We start from the raw sequence: 20,437 nt of genomic DNA on the forward strand, positions 1-20,437 counted from the left end.
ACCCATCAGCACTGCAAAGAGAACAACTTGAAACTACTTTCCCATACGAGTTGCAAAGATTCAGTCATAATTCTGGAAAATGATCCAGAATTCTGAACACTCTCATTAGTATTGCAGAATATCAACCTGAAACTCAAAATACCTTAATCACAGTCAGATTTAAAGCCATTAATATGATCACAAATTTCTGAATTCTTGAATGCTATCATAATTTTTTCTTGGTTTTGTTTTAAATGAACTTTTGCTCCTTTTCAAGATGCGCATTGACAATTCAGCAAAAACTTGTAAATATCATATTCCAAACCTATAATATTAGGATTTTCTTTGTTATGGTTGTACACTTCTGCCTTCCTTATATACATCAGACCAATTGGTAAACGCCTAAAGGTTTACAAGATTATGAACAATGCCAACAACAAAAAAATAGACCCATATGTCATATCTACAAACCCCTGCTGCATTTGAAAAAAGTTTCTGGACAGCTGTTTTTAAATAACATACAAAGTCCAAAATTCAAACTTTTAAAACTGAATGATCATCAAAATAACCACAGTTATCATCAGGTTTTGCAATGATAAGAGGCCTTTTCTGCTAAAACTACTGCTTTCAGTTCCAGCATCATTAAGAGATTCTTCAAATTACTTTTTAAATATCCTGTTCCCTCAGGATTTTCACTTATAGCTAATTAGACTACTTACCCCATGCCATGTAATTCCCTATTGCCAAAACTGCTAAATGCTTCAATGAGAAGGAGGAGGGCACCAGTGGAGCAAGGCAGATGTAATGTCATTGGTTAACAACAGAGGTGTGAAGCAACTGCCGTAATTATAAAACTCATTAATTCACAGTGTTTATGGGAAAAAATACTTGGCAATAACTCTGCTGAAATGGCAACTCTTTTCAACACTACATCAGATTGAAAAAAAAAACACCTTTCAATTTACACCTTTAACAAGAAAGAATTGTAATTCCAGTAGTAATTATGAAAATCAACATCCGCATAAAAGTAAGGAAAAATGTCAGCTATAATGGCATCCAGCGTTCATACATGCTTTTCATCTTTCAGATTGACACATTTGGCACACTTTGACCCCTAACTGATTTTACTTTTAGTCTCATTCCTCTTAAGACTGTAAATGGACAACTCATAAGATTATATGTCCAGCAAAAGAATGTAGAAAAAATTAATGAATGTTAAATTTTGCCATCACTGCCTAACACCTTAGGTTTTGTCTACAATAGAAGTATTTGACATTTTCCTTTGTCCTTCATGGATGTAAGCTGTTTAGATGGATGAGGAGCACTGGCATAAGATGGACAGTACTAAGATCTGCTTATATCATTCTCTTCCGTATGCTATTCATTTTCTTAGGTAATGTCATGAAACATCATTCCATATCTGCTAATCCTATTCCCAAGCTTCCCTCTACAAATTTGTTTTATTTTTTTTTCTGAAGTTTCTAAGTGGAGAAAATTTTTAAAAGAGACAGCAGCTGGAGTATAGCGCTCTCACCTTCAGTACTGAATATTACATTATTTAACTTGTGTTCACTGTAGGCATTTCTTTGTTTAAGTTCAGTTATTTTACGTACTGAATATATAGGCCTCTTGACTGATTACCATTCTGAATTCAGCTGAATATACTGCATTTTATTTGTTAGAATTTACAATATTTTCTGAAAACGGAACAACAAATACTGTAGGGTCAGTGACAGCAACTCCTCTATTTAGGTTGTCTACTACTTTCCATTATAAAAGATTACAGTGGCCTTTATTTCTGAGCTGTAACACTCTAAATGTTTGCAGCAGGCGATTTAAATTTGTCAGGAAGAAGGTCTTTGTCCTAGAGAAGTGGCTTTCCTAGTGTCATAAAATGCTGATCAGGTTTTGTAGAAATGCAAACTATTGAATAACTATTTTTATTTTTCTGCTTGTATTTCTTGTCACAGAAGTTTTGGCAGCATGTCAAAACAATAAATATACAAGTAACATACATAAATGGGACTCCTGATTTTAAGGTCAACACTTGGAAATTTGGATATTAAAGAATTTGGGCCACTTGTATATAATATATAATACAGCAGAGACTTTAATCATAAATGGGCAGAAATAAGTATTTCTGGATAGTGTTTTGACACTTCTTCCTTTGAAATATACGTACATAGAAGTGGAATTATACAATTCTGAAAGAGAAGATTTTGTAGATATAAAAGTGTAAACACTTAAAAATATGTAAAACCTTATTCTTTCATGATGACGTAATACTATCATGCTGCATTTTTTACCATATCTCTGGATTTGTACCCTAAAATGTTTTGCCTTGTATCCACTGCACTTCCCTACTAAACAGTCACTAGACAAACTGTATAAGCTGGCTTTGTTGTAGGTTAAGACCTCAGGGATTGTGAGGTGCCTGGGAGAAGGAAAGGAAGGCATTTTAGGAAATGGATCTTGCTTATTATGTCCCCCAACTTGTTAAAGCTGCTGTATCTTCCAGATTGTCCCAGTGCAAAGTGATGGCCCTGGTATAGATCTGGGAAGTTGACATGCAATTATTCCAGGATTTCAGTATTCTACCTAACTTTAAAAAATAGAAAATAAATAATCAGATTTGTATAAATCCATAAGATTATAAAGGGACTTAAGGGAAACAGGCATACAGAATAATTTTGACATACTGATTCAATGAGGCACTTGAAACATCAAATATGATTCAGTTGTATTTCTCAAAACAATGACAAAGAAAAAAGAAATTACAGAAGAATGTCTTTTTAAAAATATTTTGGGATTTTTTTCATATACTTATGTCTTTAAGAGTCATGAGTTACATATGTTTAAATTAAGAAAATATCACCACTTACTGTCAGAATTAAGAGCAATTCTTCAATATTACTTTCAGGTTTCAACTGGTCTTTGAACATCCCAATAGTTGGATGCTTCAAATAGTAATAGGAAGCAATGCGGCCGTATGTCAGAGGTTCGATGCTGCGATTATCCTGTTAGAAGGGGAATCAAACATACATGTTTCTTACATGGTTCAATATGCATGGCTCCTACAAAACTGTAAAATATTTTAAGACTACATTATAAAAGAGCAAAAATAGTTTAACAGCATACCTTAGCTGCCAACCTGATTAAACTCAGTTTTCAACGTAAGCCTTACAAATAGCCCCAAAGACAAACTCAAGCACCTCAAATCAAGCACGTATCTTATTGCTCTCAACTTTTAGGAGCATGTATCTTACTGAATCTTGTAAGGCACAAATTGGTCTTACCTCCCCAATTTCAATACAGTAGGAACATTCCAAATCAAAGAGGGATTTCTCAACAAGGCTAGAGAGGTACTTATTCATAGTGTCATGGCTCACATCATCCAAGTTGTAGTAACTAGAAGAATTGAAAACAGATGTATTACATGAATGCTTTTGATACACTGAAAATTTTAAACAATAACATCTTGTAGAAAAACTTACAAGGCTGCTATAATACACACACACACACTTGGAACAACAAATATCCACATTAAACAATTAAACACAGAACTATTCCCTTATATAATCTAACATAGTTTATATAGTTTAAATAGTTTGTGTGAATAATCAAAACAATACTAACGAGCATGTGTATATGGAAATACAGTAATTTACCTGGCTATTAATAGAAAGGTTGATACAGACAGAAGTGGACTGGCTGCATTTTGTTAGCTGGAAAATGTTCCTGATTGCATAGGTATGCTGTCCTGATTACATAAGTATGAAAATGAATAAACAATACTAACATAAATAACAGTACTTTAACTTCAAGAGAAAGGAAGAAAACCCACCAAAGACAGCAAATGTTCTTATATCCTGGAACTCTGAAAATTAAAAAACTAGGCACATACTGACATCTCTTGAAAAAGTAACCTTACACAAATCCAAATCTTAGTATCTGTTCTTATAATTCTGTCACATTTTATTCTCAAAATTAAAATTACTAGAAAGTATGGAATGGGGCATTTGCCAATGAACACTTCATGTGTTCTTTTTTAGGTGAAAGTGTTTGGGTAAACTGTATGTAGTAACGTTGGTTCTTAGTTCTCTGCATTAAATAAAAATGTTTACAAACTGTACGAAAACACTGTGTTATGCTAGCATACAAAAAATACACAGTGACTGAAGATTGCACTCCTTGATTGTAGAACTTAACCTGTATTATAAGATTCTTACACAAACTAACATAATTTCAGGGATACCTTTAATCTGAAAAACTACAGATAAAAATGTATTAAGATTTTCAGTACTATACTCAACAAAGGCACAAATTCAGAAAGTAACACTTAAGTTCAATGAAAAGTAAAGAAAAACTGAGCATGCTTAGAAAGTTTCAAAATTCTGAATTTATGCAGTGCAGGTAAATCATACAATTTCAATGGAGAATTGAAACAAACAAAAAAACAACCACCATGATTTACTGAATTATTAAAAAGCACAGTAAAAAAGGTTGTCCCCGCTCACTTAATTCTGTAAATTATTGTCACACAAATAGACTACTGAGACTGCTGCCATGATGAAAGATGCTCCTTTGTTCATACTGGCTGCTTTACTAACTGTCGTACTGTTTCAACTGTGTACTCAGCGTCCCCACTGGAAACAATACCACGTGCTGCAAGGAAGAGAGATTATGTTCTTTCCGTGTTACTTTGTGCAGGTGTACAACAGGCTGCATAACAGTGTGCTGAGATTCATTTCATTTGATTTTACACAGCTACAGCAACACCTGAGTTAGTCTTTTCAGCTCTCTTTACTGCCAATGGAGAGACAGATGCACTTAGATAATGCTATTCACCTCAGGTATTTTAGATTTCTGTTTTAAGATGAGGTGAAATACAATTACTGTCTAAAAAAGGGACTTTAGACAATCAGTTCAGTTGTTGGTGATATATTTGGGGCAGATGAATCCCACTGTCTGATTTAAACTCTATTTCCTCCACTTTAATGATGCTGTTAGCAAATTTCAGAAGATGGAATTGTGTTAAGTACTGCAAGCACCCTTCTATGACTGTTCTATTAACATTATCTGAGATAAGCAATGCTATTTTCTTTATCTAATTTTTGAATGGCAGTAACATAACTGAAAAAAGCTGCATGCTAAGTAGCCATAGTCATTTCCATTTTTTCCCTTGTTATTAATTGTAAATTATGGGGTCAGTTCTTTGAATGTTCACTTAAAATTGAGTAAATCATTCTATGATTCTATGAATTCTAGGATGATTCTATGAATTCAATTCTAGAATTGAGTAAGTCAGAGAATCATAAAGTTGGAGTAGAACACTGGTACCATGAAAAAAAAAATTAAAAATCTGTTCGGATAGGAGGAAACAGACAGCTACATTAGACAACAACAAAGTATTTATTTGGCAGTGGAGTATTCAGCTCCATAGTATTTTATATTGGTTCACATTGGGATGATCTCAAATACTTAAAACATAACTGTTGTCCAAAACAAAACAAAGTGAAGAAGTAATTATCTTGACTAAGAAGTTTTATATAGCAGACAGCCACATGTTGCCAGCCTTATGCAAAGAAAACTTACTTGCAGCAAAAGTACTCACTATTTTCAGCAACTTAATTTTCATTAAAGTCATGTAATTTACTGAAGTAACATAGTAATGACAGAAAATGGTTATCTGCAGCTTTTATCTGCCTGACATTTTAGCACCAAACACATTAGATTCTGTTTATTAGTAGAAATTACTTTGTATCACTTTATTCACCTTCTGAAAATAATCCAAGCAAATTAACGACGTAAATTGTTTATGGATGTAAAAGGATTTTCTATTTTATACATCTAAACAACTAATGATTCGTTAGTGTTTTTAGTATTTAGTATTCTAAATTGAATGTAAGACTATTGAAATGACTCTAATTAAGGCACTTTGTTGTCACAGTATTCAGACTTCCACCATATCATTTCAGCACTACTATTTGCAGTACCACAATACTGATGATGAATGCTGATAAAACAAAGGAAGAGATATGGGCAATACAATGACATTATTTTGTTGAGGTTGTAGACAGGAATTCAGAAAGATTTTATCTTGTACTCTAATTTGGAGTATTTCACACTGAAGACTTAATCATAAAAGGCATTAAAATGCCTTTTAAAATTGTATGAATTTAACATTTGCTGGGTTTTGGTAAATTATTGTCAGAGGTGTAAATATCTAGCTGCCTAGTACAAATAGAACAATGAAAAAAAATATCTTAAATTATTTGTATTCTTGAGTGATGTGGTACCAGTGTGTTTTAACTACTACCTGTAATAGGGTAAATATAATTTTGAGCACACTCACTGGAGCTTCTTGGTCACTCAGCACATTTTGCCCTAATAAAAAGCAGAGCCATTCATCTAGAAAGATGATGTTAAAATCATTAGCAAAAACAGGGGTATTATGACATTAGGCAGTATTTTGATTGTGCAGGCATAAAAGCCAGTCGAATTTTGCATGTTGGTATGCTCCAAATATAAAAAACTGCATTGTATGTGAGTTCTAAAATGAAGCTTTATTACCTAACTATTTAATTACAGATAAAGAATAAAAACAATGCAGTTTCATGCTCACTGCATTGAATCATCTAGTCATTATTTTCCCTTTGCTATAAACAGACAGCCTACCTTTTTATCAGCACACCATTTCATTTATTTCACAGTGAAGCCCAGTTTCACAATAATTGACTTGTCAGAAGCTCTAATTTATGAGGCTGGTCTCTGTAAGCCTTCTTCTATATTGGACTCAACCTGCACACAAGCAGGGTTGAATATTTACAATGCTGTTAACAGGTGCTGAGTTGTTTAATGATTCTAATAGCCAGAAGCGTACTGAGAAAGCCAGCGGGATCACAATTACAGGCTGTTTGAACACAACAATTACTCGTCCCCTGAGAGGTGTGAAAGTCAAAGGCAGTTTTATCCTAACAGCATCTAGCACATGGGCTAGGCAGGCTAACTTCCATTAGTAGTCCATTGGGAAAAAGCAATAACAAACCCCTAGGTATCATAAAAATTTACAAAGTATGTAAAATTTAAACAATCAAAAACTGAAGGAACTTTTTATTGGCTTTAAAATAATATATTTTAAATCCCAAACCTTGTAAAGCTTAGTAAGAACAACAAACCCTGAAACATAAACTCATTTCTCTAATCTAAGGAAGTGTGGAATTTCATCAGCTGAGAAAGACAGAGACGTGCAGGAACATAAAATGTAGATGAAGTTACACAAAACATTTAGGATTTAATGTGAATGTTAGCAATCATTTCCTGTTTAGCTTATGTAAACCTGACCTGAGATCTCTCTGGGAAATTTTTCATCAGCCTTGAAATGGTCCTGCTATAACTGTCAATGCTGTGAAGTCATTTGTTACAGCACCATGTTTTTTATGTTCAGATTATACGGTAGTAATAGTGACACACATAATGAAAATCGGTAGCAGAGTCAGCCAAAAATATTAAAAGAAGAAACTTGCTAGCTGGAAGGCCTTTTGAAAATGCATGAAAAACAAATCTACAGCGTTCACTTGATTGCGAGAATGCTTTCGGAGATTTTTCTGTCCTGAAACCTGAATTTTGTTACGAACAAGTACGGGACAAGCACAGATAGTCACCTTCATAAATATCTTTTACTGCAGTTATCAATTGTGTTTGCTTTCATAAACTTGCGGCCTTTGGTGGCTGCGACCTTCAAAATGGTACCATGCAAATGATACTGAGTATATGGCACAACTGATGGACTTTCAAAGGCAGAGCCATGTGACAATGTACCAACTCACTTCTGTTGATAAGGCATCACTGACTGACTCTGCAGTCTGGGACCGGCTGGCTAAAATGTGCTACAGCATGCACAAATACTACAGCCAGAAATCTGTATTTCACCTGTACACATTATTTTCTTGCATTCATATATTTGGTTATGCCAGGTATGAGGAATACTTTGACAGATACCCTGATATCTATAATCAGATTTTAGTATTTCCTTGTGATTAACTCTGGCATCAGGAAGCTATTTACTACCATGTCAGTGCTTCTAAATAAAATATTTCCAGGAAAGTTTACCTTTTAAGAGGTACTTATAAGATGAGAAACCAGAGATAACATGCACATGTAAAATTGTTTACATATTGACTGAGCTTTTTTTTTTTTCTAGGATACATCCCAACAGATAATTTGCCCAGTAAAATAGTATCCAAGAGAAAGAAGACAATTACATGAATTCACTTTCTGAAATGGGAGATGCAGGGTCTTGAGCCTTGTGTTCTACCAGAAGACCAGACCAGACTGGGCAATAGGAGGTGGCTCAAATACTTATCAGTGTGCGGCTTCCTAGTCTGAAAGAATCAGTAGAACTTTGTTCCTATGAGTAGTTTGGTAAAAGTATACTGTGAACTACGTTTCTGTAGTTTTCACATCACCGTGACCCTAATTATATAAAGAACAAGATCTTGTTATGAAGTCCATAATAATACCTACAGCTGTGTTATTTATGAAGGGAAGTATACATACATGACAGAGTAAGTGTTACTGTGAAAGGCAGAATCCATCCTGAAAAATGTCAGTTCACCAACACCAAATATGGATGCTGGTAACTACTGCAGTGTAATACACCTTCACTTCTGTTCTTAGTAGCTATTGATAAATTTTTGCATCTTATCTCTTAGTTAATTTAACTTTCTTCACTAATCCCCTTTCTGACATCCAAACTAGCCCTAAAAGTCTTGTGATTTTGTCATTATACATATTATTCTACCTTGACTGGCTGATACTAGCTGTCACTTTGATTCCAGAAACTATTATGGTACAGTGGTTATCATCATTTTTATTCTGCTGTATTCAGAAACTATTATGGTACAGTGATTATCATCATTTTTATTCTGCTGTCTTATTCATACTATTAGACAAGCTCAGCTAATTATACTGAGAAAAGGAAATTTAAAGTAAAATATAAGTGTATGATTAATGATAAAAGTATCAGTCAGAGAAAATTTAATTATAATTTATTCTATATCATTCTTTCACTTCATTAATAAAAGACTAAGATAAAGTGAAAAAAACTTTAATAATAATTCTCAGAATTAATAAAGCTTTTTTTCATGTCTTCACAAGCAATTCACACGGAAAACTAATTTTACAAGTGCAGATGTATACGCAAATATTTACAAATACATAAAAAACACATTTTAACTGTGATGCGATGTGTATTCTCAGAACATCTAAAAATTAACATTCCAAATGAAAGCTGATTCTGCTTAGCTTTACATATGTTGTCAATCTCTATTTCTGTTTTACTGCATATGTATCTGGAAAATATCATAACCTGATTTACAGAAAATGTTTCCCATAGCTATTTCTCTCTTGTAGAAAGTTGCAGATTGTAATCTTTTATAAGGGTAAAAGAATGAAACAGTCATAGCATTCCGGCCAAGGAAAGGAGATCTGCCTAAGTCTTCAGTCTGCTAGCTATGACAGGCGAGCCTCTCAAAATAGCCCCTTTCAAAGAAAAGGGCACTTAGCTGATCTGTCTTTAAACATGATCTTGACTAAGTAGGGAAAATAAAGGCTAACGTTGTATGGGGAGAAAAGAACACATTGTAGCACTTGACTGAAGTAGTACAGAAACTTTGACTTAAATTGCAAATTCAAAAATCTCTACATTTAGGAATAATTGCTTTGGGGAAGGGGAAAAAACTATGGATATTGAGACTGATATAACTTGGTAAACAGTTTTATTTAGACTAATATTATTTATTATAAAATAATAAATTTTATTTATTTCCTTTGCACATTATCTCTTGAACAGCATGCACATGGCTATTCAGTATGCCACTAAACGAAAGTGGCACTCAGCAACCCCAGCTCAACTACTACTCTTAACTATAAAGTTAAAACCCATTTCACAGATTGCTGGGTACAAAGCTTCATCAGATAGGAAAATTAGAATAGCTTGATGTAAAACAAAACAAAACAAAAACGAACAAACAAACAAAAAACATTACAGCAAGCAAAGATTTTCAACACCACCATTTAAAAAGCCAGTATTACCAGTCTAATGAATTATCTTATGTCCCGGAAAAAATCTTAATGACAGCATGTTTAGAAGAAACCTGACTACTTAAAGCAAACGGATACTTCGATCTTTATCTCACTATTAAGGTAGATTAATATTACTCAAATAGAATAAATTGCAGGATTCAGTAAGGCATTTTATGGTACCGGTTTGGAATAGAATGATCGTAGATTTGTTTATGCAGCTTTAATATACAAGTAGCTAAAACTGGCAATAAATAAGAATATAAATCTTCTGCATATTATCTAAGCCCATTATTTTGGGGATTTACAGCATCACATGCAATGCCTTTCATGCCAAAGAATCCCAAGGCAATTTACCAAACATGCATATGGGAATTACTTCTTCACCACTAAGGTACCGTCACCTGCTGGGTAGAAAATAGCTGTTGTTTCATAATGGAGAGAATGTCAAGAAAATTGCTTTGGGGCAGGACATGATAAAGAACACTGTATCAAGTGACACTGGGTGGGTACTGTGCAAGTACCCAAAACAAAATTCAGCCATTACGCTCCTGCTCTTGTGAAAAAATAACCCCCTAAACCTTTGAATTACTAAGGGCCATAAATAATTATTGTCTAGTAATATCAAGCATTTCATATGCTCATTTATGGCACACTAAATGCTACTACTATATTGCAATTTACTCAAAGTTATCTCAACTACCGCTGATTTCTCTTCATAAAACTCTTCAATGTTCCTTTGATGTATCTCATTCAAACACTGATTCATTTCAAATAGTATGCATATCCATTCAAATAGTATGCTATTAACTATCAAGTTTAGTAATTTTGGGTGAAACTTAGTAGAAATTATTATCATGTAAAAGAGTAAAAGTGTGCACATCCACTGCATTTGCGCTTAGTATCTAGAAATGACCTCTCTGACAGAGTCAATAACGTCCTTCATTTTTCTCTCTGCATGACTGAATACACGAGGAATGCCGAGTACCTTTGTGTGGATGAGAGACTGGGGAAAGCAGCAGAACTTCTGAACTGTTCCAACCTGTATGTGTAGTGTTCCAATAAACAACTACGATTACATTAGAAACTTCGATGTGCGTTCTTGTCCTGACATTATGGACATGACTAGTCAAAAGCTATTCACATTGTCTGCCACTACAATGGCCCTGCTTCTCACTATGAAATAGTCTTTTTTTTTTTTTAATTTAACTTTCTTCTTAGAATCCTCTCAGAATAGAAGAACTTTTGCTTAGAAATTTATACTGTGATAAATTCACATTTAGCTTTCTATGAAACTGTACATTAAAAAGACTGCTGAGAAAAAAGTATCACCAGTAAACATGCCAAACTCACACTCCAGCGTGAACCTTCTTTTTCACTGGGGAGAGCTTGCCCCTTAAATCAGATGACTATGTTTCTCTATTCTATATTTACCTACGGGATATTTGTTTTTGTCTTATATGTCTGTCTACCAGATACCATGCAATCAAAGCTTGGTGAAGACAAATCAACAGTCACTTTAGCAGAGCAAATGAATAGCAAGACATTTTAAAATAACTTCACACATTCTTTATACTGAAAACTAGTAGTGATTGCAGTGGCACAGTTTTTAACATCAGTTGTAGTTTGGATCATGTGTAAATCTCAAACACAGCTTTACCTTCATCTAACCTAGATGAAAACAGAATTTAGCTGTTTGTCACTCTCAGGGCAGAACCATCTTCCACATACATTTATTCATTTTGTTAAAGTGAGAGAATTGAATACTTTTTTTTTTTTTTTTAATTTACAGTTCTAACACTGTGCATTTTTGATTTCCCAAGAAGATTAGATGGAAATTTTGTTCTGTGGAAGATTCTCAGCACAGGGCTAGATGCAGAATTGAAAACTAATGAAGATTCAAAAAGAGTTAAAGGAAATTATTGTTTCACCTTTTATCACCTGCAGGCTCCAGCAGCAGTTGCCTGTAAGGAACTCAGTTGAAAATTCACCCAAATGTTACGGACATTAAAATGATTGAAGAAATATGACATGCTGCAGTACATCAAGAAATATTTAGTGCTACAAATGCCTAATTCTTTATTTGCCACATTATTTTGGTGGGTGAATGATACATGACACACAAAATACCATTTGTGCAAAATAGCGTTGTGGCAAAGGCAGCCTACGTTGCTGGAACGGCTCAGTATGGTCTGCATACCAGCTGGAGCTAGGCAGGATGATAGCAATCATTGAAAATATTGCACACATGGTTTCACCAGGATCCCCTAATGAAAGTAAACTTTATCATAGAGAAACAGCTGATAGCTATTCTCTTATTTATTAGGAAAATTCAAATCTTCATAGATTTTCTATAGAAGACTGGGCATAACATATCAATGTGGTAGCTAAAAAGAAGTAACACATTATAAATGCAATACCTAAAGGAATGTGATAATCTGGAGTTTTATTTTAGGGATGCTGATGTACCCTTCTCAATAATGCTATTTTATAGTTGTTACTAAATTGTAACGTAAGTTATCTGCCAAGAAATCCATTTATATTTAGAGAAAAATTATTAAAAAAATGTGCACACAAGTTTTATTCCACGTGTGGGCCAGTAATGCTCCTACACTGGAGACTGCTAAGTATTGTAGGCTCCAACAGCAGCAGTATCACCTTTGGATCAACTCTACCCTCAAGCTACCTTTAGGTTAAATTGCTTTTGTATTTTATACTCACGTTGGGTTCATTATAAGTCGACGGAAGAAGTAAGTCCAGGTGATATAATCCATTGCATCCTGCTTAGAAGTAATGGTTCCAGCAGCAATTTCAGCATTCAAGTGGTCAGCCAGCACATCTAACAAGCTGAAGAACAGGAAACAAGAGGACTTTGCTGACTTTACAATCACAAAGACAGGTAATATATTTTGTAGAATTGTGTATTAAAAGGTTTATTACTTTTAATCTGAAAATATTATATATTTATTTTCCGGTAAAAGAGAAGAAGGGAAGAAGAGGGGATGTAATTGCAAGGTCAGTCATCTTCTTTACAAGGTATTGGTATGAAGCTCAAATTATTTTTTGATTGGACCAAGAATGCACACGTTTAAGTCATTTATGGAATGTATTCAGATGGAGCTACTAAGTGGTAACTTCTGAATACTGTATGTTGACCATATGATCATGCTGGTTTAATCCAATAGAGAATCATATGGAAAGACAAACAGGAAATGAAACAGTGGCAATAGCTTAGCTAATACTTGACAAATACTTGAGGGGCTATTAAAATTACATCAAAACTGCTTCCCACAGATTTTTCCTCATCTTCATCCAATATAGGGGAAAAAAAAAAAAAAGCTACTTTTACCCACAAAGGTCTAAACTCTGAAACACAGAAGAATAAAAGCAGTGTAAAATGATTTTTACAGACTAAAATACTGTTTAGTTTCACTAATGGAACAAAGACCTCCACTTGGCTACCTAATGATATCATGCCTAGCTGCAGTTCAGTCAGGGAATGGCAAATATCCTTAAAGACTAGCCTAATTTTTCCTGTATCATAATCCTTTTACTTTTCCTATTTTTCCCTTATTGATGAAAGTAAACAATAATTTGGTATGAGTAACTGTTATACTGCTCTATACCACTGGTTGCAGAGTTCTGAAGGCAAAGAAGCAGCTGTTCTACCCAGACTGTCCAACAGAAATTGGATTGATTATTCAATAGCTATTACTGAATTATTATTATTTATTATTCCATAACAAAAATCACTTTCTCTTTTGCTTCTAATGTACCATGTTTCAGACCCATGATCAGTGAGAGCACAAGGCCTGTCTGTCATTTGAGTTGTGCACTGAAGTCTAATGCATAGACGATCCTTTTTTAGAAAAATCTGTAATTAAAAAAATCTGAGGTTTAATTTTAAAAATTGGAAGTACTACACAAAGCTGATAAATCTGCTCTTTGGTAGAACAAGATGAGAAAGCATTCTAAAAATAAAATTCCTACAAAAGAACCCAAATTTCTCTTTGAAGCCATGAAGGCTCTTACTTCAAATATCTTTGATGGTCATAAAAGACCACAACAACTCTAAATTGATCAGATCACAACCTACAAAGAACTTATCAAGATCACCATTAACATGTGAATCTTCATTTGAAAGTTCATCAAATATTTTTTGTTTATAGTGAAAGATGGAATATATTAAACTGTTGATATAAATAAATATATACACAAAATGAGTTACTAGAAACATGCAATATTTATAGTATTAAAAATGGGAACAAGTTGTGATTAGTACTGTGATATTGAAGATATAATTTCTTCATCTAGAAACAATGGATTTCCTAGTTCATGTTTCCTTCCTGACGCGGTGCACCGGGCATGAACCTATGGACAACACTATCAGTCTAGATATATCACCAGCATTTTAATCATGCTGCCCTTTTGACTTACTAGCTATTATTTCAAAGATGTTCAACACCTTAGACTTCTGTACTAAGTGCAATTATATGTTTAAAAAAAAAAAAAGAAAAATAAGAAGCATGGCTTCCTAAGGAAATGAAATACGTGTTGCCACAGTCTTTGTAAAAAAAAACTGTATTAGTCTGCCTATGCAGCTCTGAAATTAACCTTCAAATACACCAGTCCATTTCAACTACTTTTCACAGGTGGATAGCACTCTCGAGTTCCTGCAAATTTCCTGACCGCTCAGAGGTCCAATTAGTGCTCATGTAGAGCGACAAAGTTTCTATAGGAGAACAATACTGTGAATTCTTCATTACTCAGAAAAGCTTTCATTAATGCTTATGCTTTATTAGATATCTGAGAATTCCTCCATGCATATATAGTAGACTGATGTAATTGATTTTGCTTCTTGTTGAACAACTATTATAAATATCAAAAACAAGGCACAAGTTACATTATGCTGGACAGAAAACTCTGTCCACCAACTAAGTTCAGAGAGAGTGCAAAAGGTGGTGTTTCTATTTTTTCTGACAACAATCTTGCAGTTTTGAAGTGAAAGATGGTTTGAACGGGTATTAGTAATCACTTATACTAGTCAGATTTCTTTTTGAACTAGGGAGATTTTAAAGAATGTGAAATATCCATAACAGTTCAAGTTTTCTAGCTAAAAAGTGCTAGAAACTCTCATTTTTTTTCCCTATTAGGAATTTGTCATAGAATTTCAGAGAGGGTTGTGAATATCACATACAGTTGCCCTACACACTTGCCTAGAAGAACAGTTTGTGCTCTCATTCCAGTGTCTGATACAATCAAAAGCAGAGAAGCATTTGTAAAATTATTTGGCAACAGACCGAAGAACTCAACAGTGCTTCAAGACTCACGGAAGAAAGAATTTTTCTGGATAGACAACTTCTTAAAAAATGAATTTCCTCTAGGACCTCAATATTTAGGATATACTCCGCACAGGAATTTTGTTTCACTTTTCTGTATCCCTCATTTGTAGTATTGTTGATAGTTTGATTAGCTTTTCAGATTGCTTTTACTTTACCTGGATTCCACTGGGAAAGGTTCATAAAGGAATTTTTTGTAGAAGTCTTTCTTAATATCGTGAACTAGAATTACAGCTTTGCCTTGGTCATCAAACTGTGGTCTGCCTGCACGTCCCATCATCTGAAGTACATCTGCCAAAGAGACAATAATGCATAAAATAAATGCACTGAAAAAAAAAATTATTTCTATATAATATGTAATAGTTTTTTTTTTTAATATTTCTTTGGCCTCATATGCCCTATTGATTTTTGACTTTTTTTTTTCCCTATCTCAGGAAAATTTATGATGAATTTATTTGTGGCGGAGACTATCATCTGCATACTTGAAGACCTCCCACTGCAATAGTAACCAAGCCTACACCTAATATAAATATATAAATTCCCCCTTCTCTCCCTCCATTCGGCATGCATCTCTTGTTTGTTATCATGAAATGAAAGATGACAGTGAGTAAAAGAACTCACGAAGCCTACAGTGGTAACTGTATATCACTTCCTAATCTTCAAGTACTTGACTTCACAATAATAGGTGTTCCTTGCATAAGACTCTCCTATATATATTTTCCTAGGTTTTTAATAATTTAGAGGGAAAAAAAAAGGTAAAGATAATTATAATTACTAAGAGCTATGATCTTTGCCACTCAAACTTCAAGACAAGTGCTATTTGCTACTAGCACTGGAGTAGAGAAGGTTTCATATACGTTTTCCCTATATCAGATCATGATATACAAATTTAAAAGCAGATAAAGCTCACATGTACTATACCTATACATTATTACTTGCAAATACAAGTTAGTCAGTGATTTCTAGAAACACTGAAAATACAAGTCTGTACAGAACATTCTCAACTTGCTACCTGACAACCAAGATATGTACACTTATCATCTATCTGTTTGTCTTCTCATAATCTGAGAACTGCATCAGTATAGGTTGTTCTTTGTCTCTCCCAACTGAGATCTGATTCCTTTTTGGTGCCTCCAGCATCTATTTAAGTTTGAAGAAACAAATGATATTAGTTCAAAAGTAAGTTTTAAATATTTATTTTTGAAATTTTTTTTTTTTTTTTTTTTTTTTTTGTATTCTCTGAGTTCTATCATATCTACAGAGTATGTGGTTTGCAGTACCTGGCATTTTGAAAAATGGTTTCTTTGGCCTCAGAAGCAAAGTAAGCTTTTTGGCCCAATGGTCAGCAGGGTATTATCGTTAAGGAAGGCCAAGACAGAATGTTTAGAATGTGATACAGCGATGGACAATGATAAGAGAAACAGTCCAGTGACAATAAACAGAACAAGTTTTCAGTAACATACATGTGTAACATACATGTGTACACACGAGCTACATAAACACCAGTGTTTTTTATCAGTTTATTAATTTTGCTAATTGAGGATTGACATGAAATGTAAAATGAAATTAGTTTGAAAATGATAGGTGTGTATACAGGGGGGTGATGAAACATTATCTTGCTATTCTAATACGGTGATTTAAATTGTACATAATAACATATAGGAAAGGGATTTACTATGGATATGATTTTAGCCAAATATTCTGCTAAATAATTATCCAAAACCAGTATTTTCTCTACTGACTATATGCTGCTTGGCTGCTTTTAATCACTTAACTAAACTCCTGATATGTTAAATGTGATCCAACTGGATGAGTAAACGTCTGGTCACTGAGAGAAAGACCTCCCCAGAACCTCCAATTTCACTGAAAGAAGCATTTTTACTTATTTCAAAATTACTGAACGCTCCACAATGATTCATTCTGCCCTCAGCTGCTTACTTGGAGCCAAATGCATCCCTGGCACACAAAAGTAACTTCTGCAGGGAAAAAGCAAGTTATACCATGGCGGAATAGTGAAGGCAGCATTAAAGACAGTACTGTGAAAATTTGGAAATATTTCCAAAAGAAACACATTAAATTTTCATTTAATTGCTGCTGAAGAATTGTATTACCTATCCACAGAACTTCCAGAAACATGAATATTCTCTAGAAAGTTAAAAATATTCTAAATAAACCATACTACATTTCTTCATAAAATAAGGAATCTGCATTTTCTGTTGCAGTGCAGAGAATGAAACCTAAATCATAGATGGTAGTATTCCCCTCTGTTCACACCCCCATGAAGTCTTATTTAAGATTCAAGAACCAAACAACCCTTAATATCCAAGACACCTGAATTCAAAAAGGCAATAAAGAGTATAAACCTCTCCTAATGCCTTTGTGAGTACTTGTACGATGGATTTCTAAAATAGCATAGTAAGGCCTCAATGTTTATTGAGTTTCTGATTTCTTTTGAATATATTATTTACCCTATTACTTTTCTCTGACAGTCCCACAGATTCAACATAAAATCTAAAATATCAGTTGGTTTCTTTCCTCATCACTCTTCCCCGTTTACTAATAAAGTCAGTTGTCACTGTTCTTCCAGTTGGGACAAGCAAAACGTTACTTCTCTGCAGAGACTGTTTATACTAGGTTTATACTAGCCGGTCTGTCACAAAATGCAAGTATGTATGGCAAAGCTCCCGGGTCATACCAGAATCTTTGAACAAGAGAGCTGGTCTGGAAATTGATCCCAAGTTTCCAGCAGAGCACTAACCACTAAATTAACCTCCATGATGGGTTACTTGGAGAAATAACCCCTGTATTATTTTCAGTTTGAGCTTTTCTCATTAGTAAGTTTTTCTTACTATAAAAAGACAGTGCGTGGCTTAAAGGATGCAAGATCTCTATTTACATTACAAATTACATTTATTTGTCCTTAGATGTATACTTCTCTGGCATACTGCAGGATCATTTAATAATAAACTTCCTCTTGTGAAAATAGAAAGAGAAAACAGAACAGGAAACCTGGAATAAATTTAGCTTGTCCTCATTCTTCAAGCTTAGTACCCATCCAGACAGATATTCTCCCTGACTAAACTTTGAAAGAAGTTCTTCCATGGTTCACTTTCTTAAGCTCATTGGAAGAACTACAGAGCAGTTTAAGAAAAGTAGAAATTACTGGAGGTAGGAAGCAATAAAAGTCTATATCAAACCAGAAATTCAAATATTTTATTAAGCTGATTATTTTTGAAATAACACTTATTTGAAGTATCTCTTATATCACTAAAGATACTATACTAGTTAGAGTTTTTGTTTACTGTCAAGTGATGACATACATTTTATGCTCTCATATGTGTGATACAACTTTTGCACTTCAAACCACTAAAATCTGTTTCTATTTAAAAAAAGGTTTCAAAAAATTGTGTGAAAGTTTCCTTTTGTCCAAATTACTAGGAAGATAAATGACTTCATATTGTACCTTTAATTGCCCAACATCTACTTTGAGCAATGTGCATTAAAGGAACTTAGAAAAAAAAAAAAAGATTTACAAAACTGAAACATTTTTAAATCATGTAAAATCTTCAGAGTTCTCCTACAACTTGCATTAAACAAAGAAACCCTCCTTAGCAATCCTAGCTTCTACCTAATTTAGGTATTCTCATTGGTTAGTTACAAAATAATTCAGATCATTTGCATATGTTTGAAATATATTTCAGCATATGAGTATTTCCATAATTTATTTGAGTACCTGTAATGGGATAATCCACGTAACGCCTTGTTTTTCCTTCATAGTATTCTGTTCCTTTAACAATTACTAAATGAGCTGGAAAATTTACACCCCAAGCTAATGTGCTTGTGGCAATAAGAACCTAAAACAGAAAGAAAGATTAATGAGGTACACGTAACAAAAAGCCAACTTTTAAAATTCCATGTAAAACACATTACGGCCGGATTCAAAGAACAAATGTACCTGGATTTTGCAGTTCACAAACAATTCTTCCACAGTTTTCCTGTCTCTCTCATGCAGACCTGCATGGTGCATGCCTATTCCAAAAGCAAGTGTCAGCTTCAAGTTTGAATCTCTAACTGTCACGATAATGTCATTCATCTGTAACAGAGTAAATAGTTACATATTTTAAAACAGATTACTCAGAAATTTTTAAACTTTTAGGGTTGTTATTTCATTTTTTATATCAAGGATAATTTGCTCAACTGTTCACACAGACAGGAAAACAGGGTCTTCATTCTTTGAAAAGTCTGTTTTCACTCTAAAAAATCAAATACTATATTAAGGGTGGGGGGAATACAAAACTACATGACTATATAGACACACTAAGTAGCATAGATAAGGAAATGAAAATGCTGAAAATATCTTGACAGTGCTGGCAGATGCTGTGTATTCTGCTCTGTGTTAGTTTAATGCAATTCCTCGTATCAAAAGGGTTAGACCTGGTATAAAAATATAGCAAATCCCTGCAACCAGTAACAAAACAGTCATGAAAAATAAATTTGACTCACCAATGCCTATGAAAAAATAGACACAGTTCTACAATCTAATAATTCTGCAATTATTATCCATCAATAAAGTTTTTGATTTACATGCTGTAATCCCAATTCTTTTGATTTTTTTTGAGAGTTAGATTGTAATTTATAGACCCAAACCCTGTAGTGAAATCCAACATACAGTAAATGTCTCCATTTGAACTTTTTAGAAGGACAAAAAGTTAATTTTTATTACTATTACTATTCAAATCTATGACTATTTGGAATCCTTTTAACTACCCTCTACATTTCTTGCCTAAGTTTTCATGTAGTAAGTTCCATAATAAGCTCATTTATTTCTGCAGACTACCTCTGTGAAAAAGCCCCTCACTAATAACGAACAAAAACTTTGCAACTTCTTTATCCTGCTTGGTGATTTGCTCCTCAATATTCTTTCTATTGTTGAATTCCTACGGCCATTTGTTATTATATGTGATTTTATTATAATATAGCCAGAAACTTTCAAACCTCATCTCTTATTAGTGGTTTCCTGGTGCCACCAGCAGTGG

At 33.8% G+C, this 20,437-nt stretch overlaps 1 protein-coding gene across 4 annotated transcripts in view; it reads right to left on the reverse strand.

The window, feature by feature from the left end:
* Positions 1 to 20,437, reverse strand: part of ASCC3 (activating signal cointegrator 1 complex subunit 3) — a 282,651-nt gene that overhangs the window by 37,664 nt on the left and 224,550 nt on the right. For all 4 annotated transcript variants that reach the window (XM_083831844.1, XM_083831841.1, XM_083831842.1 and 1 more), the window contains exons 31-36: positions 19,357 to 19,494; positions 19,135 to 19,255; positions 15,560 to 15,692; positions 12,784 to 12,909; positions 3,276 to 3,387; positions 2,862 to 2,996 (exon numbers count right to left, since the gene is read on the reverse strand). In XM_083831844.1, the coding sequence (XP_083687970.1) occupies positions 2,862 to 2,996; positions 3,276 to 3,387; positions 12,784 to 12,909; positions 15,560 to 15,692; positions 19,135 to 19,255; positions 19,357 to 19,494 (765 nt within the window). The remainder of the gene's footprint in view (positions 1 to 2,861; positions 2,997 to 3,275; positions 3,388 to 12,783; positions 12,910 to 15,559; positions 15,693 to 19,134; positions 19,256 to 19,356; positions 19,495 to 20,437) is intronic.

Source organism: Anser anser, assembly GCF_964211835.1.
Source record: "Anser anser genome assembly, chromosome: 3".
In the NCBI taxonomy this organism is placed as follows: Eukaryota; Metazoa; Chordata; class Aves; order Anseriformes; family Anatidae; genus Anser; species Anser anser.